General features: G+C 47.4%; 1 protein-coding gene across 2 annotated transcripts in view; it reads right to left on the bottom strand.

Moving 5' to 3' along the window:
- The window catches only part of LOC108151608 (PDZ domain-containing protein 2), a 115,012-nt gene that overhangs the window by 88,935 nt on the left and 12,314 nt on the right, over positions 1–13,763 (bottom strand). Inside the window, exons 2-3 of one of the 2 annotated variants that reach the window (XM_017280294.2) lie at positions 7,138–9,652; positions 4,142–6,477 (exon numbers count right to left, since the gene is read on the bottom strand). In XM_017280294.2, the coding sequence (XP_017135783.1) occupies positions 4,142–6,477; positions 7,138–9,581 (4,780 nt within the window). In that variant the 5' untranslated portion in view covers positions 9,582–9,652. Of the gene's footprint in view, positions 1–4,141; positions 6,478–6,626; positions 6,734–7,137; positions 9,653–13,763 lie in introns of those variants that run through there. The other variant, XM_017280296.2, reaches the window with a different exon arrangement.

Genomic DNA, 13,763 nt, shown 5'->3' with positions numbered 1-13,763 from the left:
TTACGACAGTCTACTCTGCTCTTTCCATTGTTCGAGCGGCAACAAAACAATTGGGAAAGCCGCAGACCGCACAACAACAAAATTAGTTACAAAATCTAATCAAAAGACCCCGAGGCGCCAATGACAACAGCAACAACAACCAGAACAGCATGTAATTACATGCGAAACACAAAAACAGAAACAGAAACAGAAAGAGAAACAACAAATCGAACCAAACCAAACAGCACCAGTAACAGAAAATCGAAATTGAAAATTAATTTCAAATTAATTTCAAATTCACAAAAGCGATAAATTTTGCGCAACACAACACTCGTGACACACACAGGCACACACACACACACACCCGAAATGGAACCATACGTCGAATAGGGTAGGTTGGGGGGGGTCTGGGAGGGGGTCTGGGTCCGCTTTCCTGGGTTTTCGACCTGTAAATGTCGAAAAACGCTTGTAATCAAATAAACAGACAAGGCTGTCGATTGAAAATTGCCCTACTCAAAGTCAGGCGGAACAGAGAGACAGCGCAAGAATGAGGACTTTAAGATATGCGAAGATTTAAACACTCTTAGAGGAACTAATATACTCATCAAAAGCTGATATATCTATGAACTATTCTGCCTCTTAGTCCTTTCAATCCAAGGGCCTCAGTCACAAATGATAGTGCCAACCCCCGGCTCACTCGCCTCGCTCGTTCTGCTCACTTGCTCCGATTCGGAGCATGTCTTTCGCGCCGACATGAGTAAAACATTGAGCCACGACGAGGACCCAAAACTTTTTTATACTATCGAGTAAGAATGGATAATAATGATATACAATACAAGAATGATACAATAACGCACGATTTACGTATGTCACAGGCAATTACAAACGTCATACGAAATTAAATGTTCCCTTTAAAGTTTAAACAATATTCAAAAGTTCGAGTAACTAACACAGACACACAGAGCCGCAGTCGCAGTCACAGTCACAGTCAGAGTCAGAGTCAGAGGCAGAGTCAGAGGCAGAGAGTGTCACCACTACAGTTTGCCATTTGCATGAATTTTCATTAGCCGAAAACAGTTGAGAGCCCAAGTTGGGCTGCCATGGGGATGGTGATGGGGATGGGGCAGGGGAAGGGACCCCCCAAAAGCAATTATGCCAGAGAGTGCGAGCAGAGAGAGAGAGTGAGCTGCAGCTGAGGTGCATGTCAGTGAGTCGGACGGGCGGGCTCTGACAAAAAGCCAATCCAATTCCAGAGTGTTGAGTGCAGACCATTGAAAACTGTGTGGGTGATTGCCGCCCTGACATCAGTTCCATGGAAGGCTGAACAGTATATTGGGGAGCTCTCAGGATTAGTTGTATATTTCGTGGCAAGTCAATTATTTACAATCTGTGATAAGCTTGTGGCCTGGCTTTTGGCGTTTGGCATTTGGCATTCCAATCGCCATATGTTCATCATAAACGTACAAAAACTGCTGGCAGATATGGCAGAGCCCATCGATCCAGCGAATCAGCGAATCAGCGAACCATCGTTCCAGCCCGGCCTTATCAATGCACCCGTCTGGGTGTTATATTAATGGAAAACCACTCCTTAAACGGACGGCCTGGCTCGTAATTATGAAACTCAGCGTGGCGTGAAAAAAATAATTTACTTTTATGACGATCAACGGAATTCCAGAAAAATCATTTAAGGTACACAAATAATATACACGTTCACATATAAAAAATAAAAAAATAAAACCTTGCATATTTGTCTGCAGCTTTAATTGCAAATTTTGCGCGGCTCCATAAAATAATGACAGAGCCAAGAGGACTATCAACAGAAGGAAAATAAAATGCACATATATGTATATTTTTTATGGACTCGCATGTGTGGAATCCGAATATTCCCCGAAAATTTCGATGGGAAAAATAGCTTATTTGTTAAGTTTCATCAGGCGGCAAGTGAAAACAGCACTAAAAGCAATGTAGTTGTACGAGGAATGGTCTTTGGAAACAAGCTCCCAACTGGGATACAATGGGAACAGTAGTGAATTTTTGGATACATTTATATGGTGCTTAAGCCAGCGGAGTTATACACTCTTTGCAGATATCGGACAATAGCTACGATATCTTCTTATAAATATTCCAGTTTTACCATTTTTAATCTGTATCCCTTTAATGACATAAAAACTATCGAACACAATTTGTAGGACGCCGCCCCAGAAACTTTCCCACTGTTCTGTGCCGTATGCAAATGTGATGTGGCTTGTCCAGCAAAATTTCATTATTATTTCACACCCAGAACAGAGGATTTGGAGCCCACAGAGCACCGCATCGAATCCCATTGCCACCCACCAAACGCATTTTGGTATGTAAATATTTTGGTGCGTGCCCGGACCACGGACCCTGGACCCTGGACCCCAGCCCCCATGGTTTGGGGAAGCTGGGATTGCTATTGGTATTGGTGCCAATATTTGCCAGTTTTTTGTTTAATTAAAACATTTTCTCCATTATTTTATGTGCGCTGTGTTCAGCCAATGGAAGGGGGAAACGAAATGCAAATTTTCATTGCACAGGTAGCGCACAAATCCAATCCGCATGAAATATTTAAGCCAAACAATTATGCCAGTGAGGGTCGGGCCGGGCAAGGCCGGGCCGGGCCGTACCGGCCATAGATGTAATAAAATATATTCTTATTGTTGGTGTTATTGACTTTCAGATTTTCAATTGGTTTGAGGGTTTCCGTGGCCAGCAATTGAGAATTAAATGAAAAGAAATTCGTTTAATTTTCCCATTATTTCCGAATGCTGCAAATCTCTTTTTGTTTAGATTTTCCTTCCTCTCTTTGCACGGTTTATGGAATTCTAATTACGAGTACACATACGTACGAAAAATAAATTACAACTGAAAATATATTTCCTAAATTTGCGTTTATCTGTAATCTGTTACTAACGTAGGAACATGGTTTGGGATAAAGTTTCGAGAATCAGAGCCTATAGAAGATCTTGAATTTTAGTTGACAAATGGATAGATCGACAGTGAAAACGAAATACGGATTGTTTGTATACTGATTATGTAATCTGATACCTTTGTAGAACCAAAACCGATCATCAAACTGATCTGATCTCTCTTTCAGTATTGTTCCTCTAATCGGATCTACTACAGCAAACCCATTATTAAACAAATTGAAAGATAAACTTAATTTGCGTAGCATAATCCGAGCCATAAAAACAATACCACGCAACAAACACCATACAATTCCCACACACACACATTGTGGGGTCGGATCGGTGTCGGTCCCATTAAAGCCCTAAGTAAAAACAAAAAAAAAAATAAAATAAAAAGCCAAAACCAACCAAACAAAACTCTGCCATAAAGTCCATTAGTGGCCGTTTTGCATACGCAATGGCCGACAGAGAGACAGAGTGGACCGAGGGCCTAGAGGAAGCTAAAATTGCGGTCAATGTGACAAGTTGGCAGGGTCCAGGTCCAGAGCTGCCAGAGTTGCCAGAGTTGCCGGGTGAGATGGTGAGATGGTGAGGCTGTAAAACTCATTTGGTGGCTGATAATTGCGTGCGTCGTCGGTTTACAGCGGGCCAAGGGGGCGGGAGGATAGACGAGAGGCTGTCAAAAAATCAACTAAGTAAGCGGGGGTATCTGACCACAGCAGGGTGGTGCAGCAGTGGACCAGTGGAGCGGCTTGTGGCTGCCCAAGGGAAATGGTGATGGGGATCTGAGGGCTGGCAGTCGTAAATCTCATGAGATGCAAGTTTGCGTTTGGGCAAGTGCAAAGCAAATTGTGCGGCACAAAGTGTTGCAAAACCCAACTTTAACGAAAAGAGAAAAGTCTCTGAGTGAAGGGACTAAAGCGAAAACTAATATTGACTTATATTAATACATTAGCAACAAATTTAATCATAGATTCACTCTTTGAAATGGATTTAAGTAGGATTTCTACAACAAAAATCTGTGAAATGTGTTGGTGGAGCCAGTATTAATTTAACATTTAAGAAAAAATTCTATGAGCGTGTACTATATTTATACAGAATTTTTAAAAGAAAAAAGCTTGATAAAGTTATCCATTATTTGTATATAGACGGAAATTCCTAGCCAATTAGAACTCGGTTCTAGATAAAGTGCAATAATAGATCAAACATAAAGTCTGTCTCTCTTCATCACTCACCTGATTCGTGTTCTCTATTGAGCGACAACGTTGACACATCCTCAGCGGGGCTTATTTCCGCTAGTCCAGGCACTCCTTCATCATCGTCATCTTCATCCTCATCCTCATCGTCATCGTTAGTTCGATGGCTGTTGTCGGTGCTACTGTCAATGGCAGGGCTGCCATTGCTTCTGCCATTGATGACCTCGATGACACTCTGGACCGAATCCATCGATGACGTGGCAGATACCAAAATTGGTGTTGTTATCGGGGTGGCCGTGGCCACCGACGAAGCTGATGAGGATGTCGACGAGGGCCCGCTGAGCAGGCCATTTGACTCCTTTGGCTGTTCGCCTTCTCCCTGCTGCAGTCGCCCCTCGTCGGGCAGTTGATGGCTCTCGAAATGCAGGTCATCCAGCAGCAGCTCGGGACTTGGGTCAATGGTGGAGGTTTGGGCTTGAACAGCGGGCACCACATTCGGTAAATCGACGCTGGCCAAGGTGATAATTGGTTGACTCTCCACCTGCTTCTGCTGTCGCTGCGGCTGTGACTGCTGCTCCACACCCAAAATGATGCGCTCTAATGGCTTTGGGGGCGTCACATCTGCACTGCTGCGTCGCTGGCTGGGCGTGGGCTTTGGTTTTTGTCCAGATCCAGCTCCAGATCCACTCCCAGTGGCAGCTCCCGTTCCTGTTGCTGTTCCTGGCAGCTCACTGCGCTTGCTGGGAACTGGTGGTGGCGCTGTCTTGGGCTTAATCAGAGTTGGGGACAGTTTCGGCTTGTTTGTGGGCACGGGCGGCTTCGGCTTGGGCTTGGGCAGTGGTGTTGGAGTAGGAGTGGAATTGGTCCTGTCCTGTGTTTTCGGTGTTTCGATGATGTGTTTGTGTAGGAGATAGCCAAGGTCATCTTCGAGGGCAGGTGCGATGAGACCTTCTTCTTTGTTCAAGTCCTTCTTGATCAGTTGAATTTCTTCGTCCATGGCTTGGATTCCTGCCTCCATAGCTTTCAGTTTTGACTCTTTCTCGCTGAAGGATTCCATCTTGACGTTGGCTTCTTCTTTCACAGGCTTGTCCTGCTCTTCGTTCACATGAATATCTTCATCTCCGTCTTCCAGGACTGGTTCCTCTTCTTCTTCAGCTGGCTTATCTTCTGAAATTTCAACACCTGCGTCTTCCTGATTCTCGACCTGTTCAAAGGCACTCAGGTCGAAGCCCTCCTGGTCATCAACCTGCTCCAGATTGTACAGCTTCTCCGCCTCCTTCCTGACCTTCTGATAGCTCTCGATTAGCTTCTGGGCCTCCTCTTCGAGACGTCGCTCCTCGTCCGTTTTCTTGAGGAGCTTGGCCCCCTTCTTGGCGGCCGCTTCCTTGCTCTGCTCCAGCTTCTTGGTCACCTGCTTCTCACCATCCTTGGTCACCGTCAGAGTCTCACTGAGCTCCCGCTCCAAAGTGGCCTTATCCTCCGAGGGGGTGACGAGTGGGTCACCGCTCCCGTTGAGGGTCTGCTGGCCCTCCAGGTAGGATTCCTGTTCGATCTGCTCGCATTCGGTGTAGGTGGACATGCCTCCATTCTCGGACAGCTGTAGCTGCTTGCCACATTCGGATAAGGTCAGGGTACCCCTCTCGATACTCTGTTTATCCTGTGGGTCTTCCAGGCGCTCCCTCAGACGCGTCTCCGCCAAGACGGTGGCAGTCAACGGCTGCAGTTGCAGCTGCTCGTCTCCGACTTCGTCTCCGAGCTCGATCAGGTTGTCGTTGCTGCTGATCTTCTTGAAGCGGGCACTGCTTGACTTGGATCCGGCGCTGGTCACCAGCTGCTCCTCCCCGGTCAAGGCATCCTTTGTTCGCAGTTCGCTGAGGGTTTGCTCCTCGCTCAGGACTCTCCGTTCCTCGTGAATGGTTGTGGTCGATGTTCCCAGGTGTGCGGCTGGGGCTGTGCCATCCTCTCTCTCCTCATAGGACTGCAGCTTGAATGCAATGTCTGGACTGAAGTTGGAGACACTGGAGGAGCTACTGCTGCTGCTCGTCTTGGTGGTAGTCACCCGGGTCGTTGTGGTCCTTTGGGTCTTCACAGTGCTGCTCTCCTGAACGGAGCTACTCTCCTGGACCGAGCTGCTGCTGCTCTCCTCCTGGCTGGTCTTGCTGCTCGTTTCCTTGTGATTCGTTGTGGTTGCACTGGACGAAGTGAGACTCTCCTCGACAGGGCTCTGGCTCGCTGCCAGGGCTGTCTTATCATGTGCGTCATGGTCAGTAATCTTATCGACATTCACATTCATCTGGGTCAGTCCGCCATCGTTAGCCTCCATATTGGACGTCGGTGCTTGCAATTTTTTCAGCTCCTCCGGCTTGACAATGGTTCTGTGGGGAGGCAGAGAAAAGAGTCAGAGAAAGAACTTCGATCAGTCAACAAATCGAGTAATTTGAGTAATCATAATTATGGGCTCTGCTTATCGGTACTCTCTGATATGCTAATTGGCTCTGTTTCTGCCTGTGGCCCCTCTCCGCACCTGGCTGGCTGAGCAACAACGAACACAAATCGGAAATCGAATGTCAGTTGAGACAGGTTCTGTCGCCGATCGAACCTTTGCCTAACGTTTCCAAAATAACACTGACATTTCTCTATACCTCTTTGCCATTCCGAAGCACCTTATCGGCTAGCGGCTGGCTCCAGTGCCGGGGCCTTTATCAGTGTGTTAGTAAACACACCGGCATTTTGTCTTATCAGCTATTGTTTTTTTTTGGTTTTTTCTGTTCTGTTTCTTTTTTATTTTTGTGGGTGTTTCACCCTCTTTACCCCTTCCCCCCTGCCGTGTTATGCACAATCTGCACATACTGCCAATAAGTACATATGTGTATCGTTTTTTGCAACAATCATTTGTTGATGATATGGTAACAAAAATCCCCTCTCCACCGGCTCGTCCGGTAACCTATGGACCTGTTCTATTTTGGTACACCTATACTCTAAGTGTGCCCAAATGGTTCCTGACCGTGATTGGTAGTCAGCTTAGATTTGCTTACCCATTCGTCAGCGACTGCGGTTCCAGGGATGAGAACTCCTCCTCGACCTCGCCAATGGTGGGCAGCATATTCGAGTGCCAGAACATATTGAAGTAGGCCTCCGAGGGTCCCGGACCGTTGATCAGTTCGGGGGGCCCCAGCTTTTCGCCGTCCTCGCAGATGTACTCCCTCTCGGCGGCATCAACATCGTCCTCATCCTCTTCCTCGCCGCTGGAGCTGGAGTAGCAAGTGGTGGTCTGATTGTCGTCGGCGATCTTCATGCACTTGCCAACGACCAGGGGCGGGGGGGATTCTCGGGAGAGATCAGCTGCCTCGGCCGCGGCGGCCGCCAGGAGAGCCGTAATATCACGTTGGGGCTCGGGGGAGGTCTCCAGTTTGTCCTGTTTGTGCACCAGATCAAAGAGACTCGGCAGCTTGTCCTCATCTTGAGTCTTACTCTCGTAGGTCTGGATCTTGAAGCGTATCTCGCAGTTGCTGTTGCTGGTGGGGGACGGTGTGCCCACTGGTGTTGTCCGGGGCGTGGCTGGCGGTGTGCCGCCTTGCTTGAACGTCTGCATGCTCAGCGTTGGCTGCTGCTGTGGCGGGGTCGTGGGCAGCATCTGCAGCTTTGGTATCTGTGTCTTCTGGAGAGACTGCACCCGCTCTGGGGGCTTGGGCTTGGGTCCCTTGGGCGAGCGTCCATTGCTGCCGCTACTGCAGTTGGAGCTAATGCTCTCCAAGGAGTTCGTGTTCGAGTTGGAGCTGCTCTTGGCGCTGCCATTGAGCAGTACGGGAATGAATGTCCGCTCGGGTGTCCTGGTGGGAGCCTCTGCGGAGTAGGCTCTCTGGAGAGGCGGTCGCCCTTGGGTCAGAACGGGGCTGGACTCCTTTGACTTGCTGCGGTACAGGTTCAGCTTGAGATCTGTCTCGGATTTCTGCTTCTGTAGCAGTCGGGGGATGCTGGAGCTCGTTGTTGGCGTGCCACTAGAGGGAGATGATGTGTGCTTTGACAGGTGGGGTGACTTTTGCGTTGGTGAGGTGACTACGGGAATGCGAGACTTGAGCTGCGGCGACTGTTGCTTGAGAGGTGGCATCTGCAGCTTGATCTCCCCCTCGGTTTTAGCCCGCGAGAACTTGGCCTTCGGTATTTTTGTTGAGCTCGGGTGCATTTCCTTAACCTCGTTGCTGGGCGTCTTGGGGGAGTTTAACTGGGGCAGATCTCTCCTCTCATTTGTGGGGGTCGTTGGAGACTCTGCGGAGGCCACGGGCACCCTAGGCGGAGCCACTTCAATGGGCAGTTTACTGGGCGCTGGCATCTTGCGGGGCATGGGAATAATGGATCTCTTCTTCGGCTCTACTGTGGCCAATTGGACCCTCGGCTTCGGCGTGGGCGTCCCCTCCGGACTCTTGAGCTCCACATTCTCATACACGTTCACCTTCTCCGTCTTGAACTCGACATTTTCGTAGTTATTGCCGGGTATGAGCAGCTTCGGGTGTCCCAGAGACTGCTCCAGGTGGAACTCCTCCTCCAAGAGGGTAAACGGCTTCAGCACCTTGGCCAGGTCATGGCCATTGAGACTGCTGGCGACATCCGTGTCCGAGGAGTAGTTGGACCCCATCGAGAACTTGTCAATGACTGTGGATATTGTGCTTGCCGTGTCGTCCGACTCGGAGCCCGCCTTCATGGACTCGGCAAAGAGGTTTATGTAGTACTCGGCATCTGGCGGTGGCGTTAGGGGCTTCTCTATCACCAACTGGACCTGATTGGGTTGGGCGGGCGGCTCTCGGGAGCTCTGGCGCTTCACGAGCTTCCTGGGCGGCACCGGGGGCGGTGGCGGGGGCTGGGCATTCAGTGTGATGGAGAGCTGTTCCAGCTGCTGCTGGTCCTCCTCGCTGGGCGGCTTCTGGCCGTGACCGTTCCTTACGATCAGCTTAATGGCCACACTATCCTTGAGGCAGCGCACACAGTCGATGCGCGTCATCTGGCAGACCTCTCGCCCATCGATGCTGACGATCTCATCGCCCTCGCGCAGGTGGCCCCAGCTGGTGGCCACCTTGGAGGCGGGACTCTCAGCAGCGCAGGATTGTATGTAGAGTTTTTGAACCAGTTCGGTGTTCCTTGTGCCTCCCTGGAACTTTAGGCCGAAGCCCAAGCGCTCCCCCGGCAGACGATAGACAGTGACGTCTTCCCCCTCTACGACAATCTTCTGAGGGTGGTTCTGCTGCTCCTCCTGCTGCCGCCGCTGCTGGAGCAGCTCCATCTCGTTAATGGTCAAAACTGTTATGAATGAGGAGGAGGAGTGGGGGTCCACGGAGCTTTGCCGCTTGACTAGCGTCTTCAAGTGGCTCGAGTCTTTGGTGGACGATGTGGGATCATCGACTTCCACAACCGTCACGTAGTCATCATCACTGGTTGCTGTCTTGCCGCGTGTGCTTTGTGCCGCTGTTGTTGTTGTTGAAGCCATTTTGTGTGTTCATGTGGCAGATCGCTTGTGCACTGGCTAAGGTTTCAGTCTCCAATAAAGCTTTGATGTCGCTGCAAGAAGAAAAATAACACAATTTGGGCTTAGTCAAGTAATGAACCAACATGTCGCATGTAGATAATGTAGTTTGTTGGTGTAGAATTCATGTATAAATCCCCATTCCAGCGATCCCAAAGACCCCTGAGTAACGATTATCAAACGAACCCGATGAATTTTTCACTCCCGCGCGTTTCTTATCGATATCGGAATAGCGTCTCATATTTTTATTGGATTTGTGGGGAAAGTCGATTTATATTTATTTTTTATACCCGATACTTAAAATGAGTATTGGGGTATATTAGATTTGTGGTGAAAATGGATGTGTGTAACGTCCAGAAGGCAGCCGCTTCGATTGAACCATGTCTGTCTGTCCGATCTTAAAGACTATAAAAGCTAGAGAAACAAGATTTGTTATCCACACTCATTTGATTTTTCACTGCTACAAGTGTATTTAGAAAATCACACAGAATGACCATATCCACCAGATTGACGAATCTGATCATTGTTATAACCAAAAGGAACAAATCAATTTGCAGTGGCTACACAGCGCCCTACACGTTCTGCCTCTCTCCCACACACTCTTTGTCGTCCAATGTTCGCGCCCTTTGGCGGAGGGTAGCCATACTGACTAAGTATCGTGTTTAAAACTAAATTTAACCCTCGTTTTTGTTTTTATTAGTGGTGATAGTGGCGCTGAATGGCAGAAAAGTTCAAAAACTATACAATATTCCGACATGCGTTCAAAAAGGATCGGAAAAGGCAATTTTAAATGGATATTCTGGGAATCTCTACTTTACCTTACAATATTTTCTTATCAATAAAGGTCTAATTAAAACGTCTTTCCCACACGGAGCTCCGCCACTGGTCAGACTCCCAGATCAGAAGTAAAAATGCCTTTATGAGTGTCTGTGCCATTAACTAAATTATTCTAAATGAAACAAATCTTCACTCATAAAAAATGTATTCAACTTTATTCCTTCTTATCTATTTCCCTCGAAGATCTATTCGTTTTTTTCCTTTTTTCATGAAATTGTTGTTAAAATTGTCATAATTCTACTAATATTGTTTCTTAATGTGTCGTTCTTCTTGATTCCGGATACTACAGTAACGTGTAACTTTGAAAACTCTTTAAAAAGGTCCAAATGAAAATTCATAAGAAATTAAAGCACAGAGTTTTCCGCTGGTCTGCTCTCATCTAACTAATGGCTTTTACTTGGCTTTTCTCTGTCCAGATTCGGTTTTTTGTTGCTTTCTGTTTTTCCTCTATCTGCCACGTTCCACTGTCAACAGAGCTGGAAAAATTTGTTATTTATGCACTTTGTAGCGCCAAAAATTCTCCGGCGGCACCTGTCAGTCAACACTTGGAGCAGCGCACAAACAGTTTGAGGGGAGTTCCTGGCAAGCCAAAGGCAAGCTATCTGGGCATAGGCATGGGGGAGGAGCTGGAGCACCGAATTCTGGATGGACAGTGGCGACTGACTGGCAGCCGTTGACGTTGACGCTGCGCATAGAAGGCAACAAAATGGAGAAATGAAGGGGGTTAGATGGGGGAATGGTTAGATGAATGCCAGTCAAAGAATGCCTCGCGATGAGACCCTCTCCTGGATGGCGCTGACACACTTTGAGCTTTCGGGGAGAACGAGTGCGAGGATGGGGATGCTGACCAGAGACAGGGAAGGAGTGAGCAGTAAGTGCTCCCTGTATAATTGAAGTCGAGTGCGTTACTGTTACTGTGGGCAACTTTTATGCGCCATGCAATTGCCATTCCCCCCCCCCCCCCCCCCCCTCAAACAAACCCCATCCCACTTTGACATTAGCCTACACAAATTGTGGGCTAATTTCAACAAAAAAGGAGGAAACCGCTGAAGAACAGAAATGGTACTTTACGGCATGGCAGAAAAAAAGACTTGCTTGAAGCGCTCTCTCTCTCTCTCTCTGTCTCGCCTTAAACCCCTCTTTGGGGCCCTAACCCAACTGTCTGCCACATCGTCTAAAGGTAACAATTTATATAATGAACTGATTTCAAATTTGTGATGTGCTGGCGCCCGCGAGGCGAATGCCGAGGCTGGGGCCGAGGGATGCGAATGGAACTGACGCGACTCGACGCGACTCGACTTGTTGGCCTGTTCTCGTTCTTGCTCCCGTCATTGGTAATTACCGGGCACCGGCAAAAACAACAGTTATCCAAAGTAAGAAGAAGAAGAAAAGAAAAAAGATAAATAAGGACAGGCGTAGCGAAAAGTCCGAAAAAATAAAAGCGACAGAAAAGGAAAGAATTGCCAATAATAAAGCGAATAGAAAATGCTCTTAAGTCTTAAATATAATACCATACTATTATATATGTTTTATTAAATTCACATACAACAAGTTTTGCCACTGTTAAACATTCATTTTCATTGCTATATGAGATATCTTCAACCAACTCCTCTCATAGCATACCACGATCTATACCCATCCTCCCGTTCAGATAACCAAGCTCTCTTAGCCCTAAATTCTTTAAAAACACCACATGCCCCTTGCCTATGAGGGTATACGAATAATACTGCAGCAACAGCGGAAAAAAACAGTAAATTGAAACAAGTTTAAGAACTGAACCGACCAGTGCTGTTGCTGGTGCTGGTGCTGGTGCTGTGGTTATTGGTCACCTGTCCTCCGGTATCCACGAAGGAAGAGTTTCATCGAATACTTTTCGATTACTCTCCCTCAAAAAATGCACCCAAACGGGGTGCGGGGGTTGGGGGGAGAGTCGCGGAAGGAACCGCAACATGATTTGGCAACTTTTTTACCCTGCCTTGCCTTGCCTTTCCTTGCCCTGCCTTGCCCCGCAACTTGTAGAAAGAAAAACCCGTCGCTAAATCATCTGTTCAGAGGCACCTCCAGCCCAATCCGACCAGACCATTCCACGGCTAAAACCCACCTGACTGGCTGACTTTGTGTGGGAGTCTGTGGTGCAAGATTTTCGCGGTGGCTTTGAAAATTGTTTGGAATTTTTTTTTCCATCGTTTTGCAACACGTTGCTTGATTCCTTCTTTTTGCTTGATAAAAAAGAAAGTTGACAAATTGTTAAGTTTTTTTTTTCTTTTTTTCCTTCATATTTTCAAATTTTTACTCGTACATTACACATTTGAGGTAGCAAAGAAAAGAGCAGAGCTCTCGGTTGTCGCTTTTTTGTCCAGTCGTGTTTAAAGAAGAAAAAACCTGTGGCTGTGTGTGGAGTTTTGGCAAGTTTTGTTTTGTATTTTTTGGTTATTTGCCTCGTTTTTGCGCTGCACTTTGAAAGTTTGTGGAACAAGTTAATCGTCTTTGGGCCTGAAGTTTCGTTTGCTGAATGTGTCAAGGAACGAATGGGTGGGCAGCTGATTGAATCTGGCGGATGTTGTGTTGTATAATGAGGAAGGGAAGGACTTGTGTTAGCTGCTCCTAACTATAAGTAGTATTCGAATGAAGGACCAACACAGAGTCCAACAGAGGCAACAGCTTTCCTGCGGCATGTGGTCTGGCATATAGCGGAGTCTATAAAGGTGCTCCACCGTGGCTTACCGAGGAAATTTTATTATGGTATCTATCCATTTTGCAGTTCGCTAACTCAAAATATGATTATCATAGCCAAGCATTTTCTTTTCCATTATCTTTCCCTTACCTTATTGGCTTCCCGTTTATTAGCCATAATCACTTTAGAGTCACTTCCCCCATGCCTCGCCCCATTCGATTTCATTAGCAAATTTGGAAGAGAAAGAAAAACTAACGAGTATTTTGCAAAATATGCTTTAAATGCATTTAATTAAAAACATTTATGCAAATTGCAAACTGTTTACGAAATGTAAGCGCGCAAGGTGCAGTCCCCCCCCCCTCTCCATCCCCCTTTCCCACTCCTCACGCGACCCTCTTTCCCGGCCAACACGTAGCAAAGTTTCACACCATTTGCTATTCGCTGACCGCAGGTGGTTACCCCTCCGCACCGACCGACTCTCTCAAACTTTTTTCCAGAGAGTACAGTACCCTCCTTTCAGAGAGTACAATGAGTTTGAGCATGTGTTTTGCAACACTGGATAGGAAGCTGTTACGATATAGAGATAGGCGGGCGCGAGTGGGCCTAGACATGACGGGCTGCTTGCTCTCTCTAGG

The sequence above is a fragment of the Drosophila miranda genome, chromosome XR (assembly GCF_003369915.1).
Source record: "Drosophila miranda strain MSH22 chromosome XR, D.miranda_PacBio2.1, whole genome shotgun sequence".
Taxonomy (NCBI): Eukaryota; Metazoa; Arthropoda; class Insecta; order Diptera; family Drosophilidae; genus Drosophila; species Drosophila miranda.
This window is presented reverse-complemented; position numbering and strand designations above follow the sequence as displayed.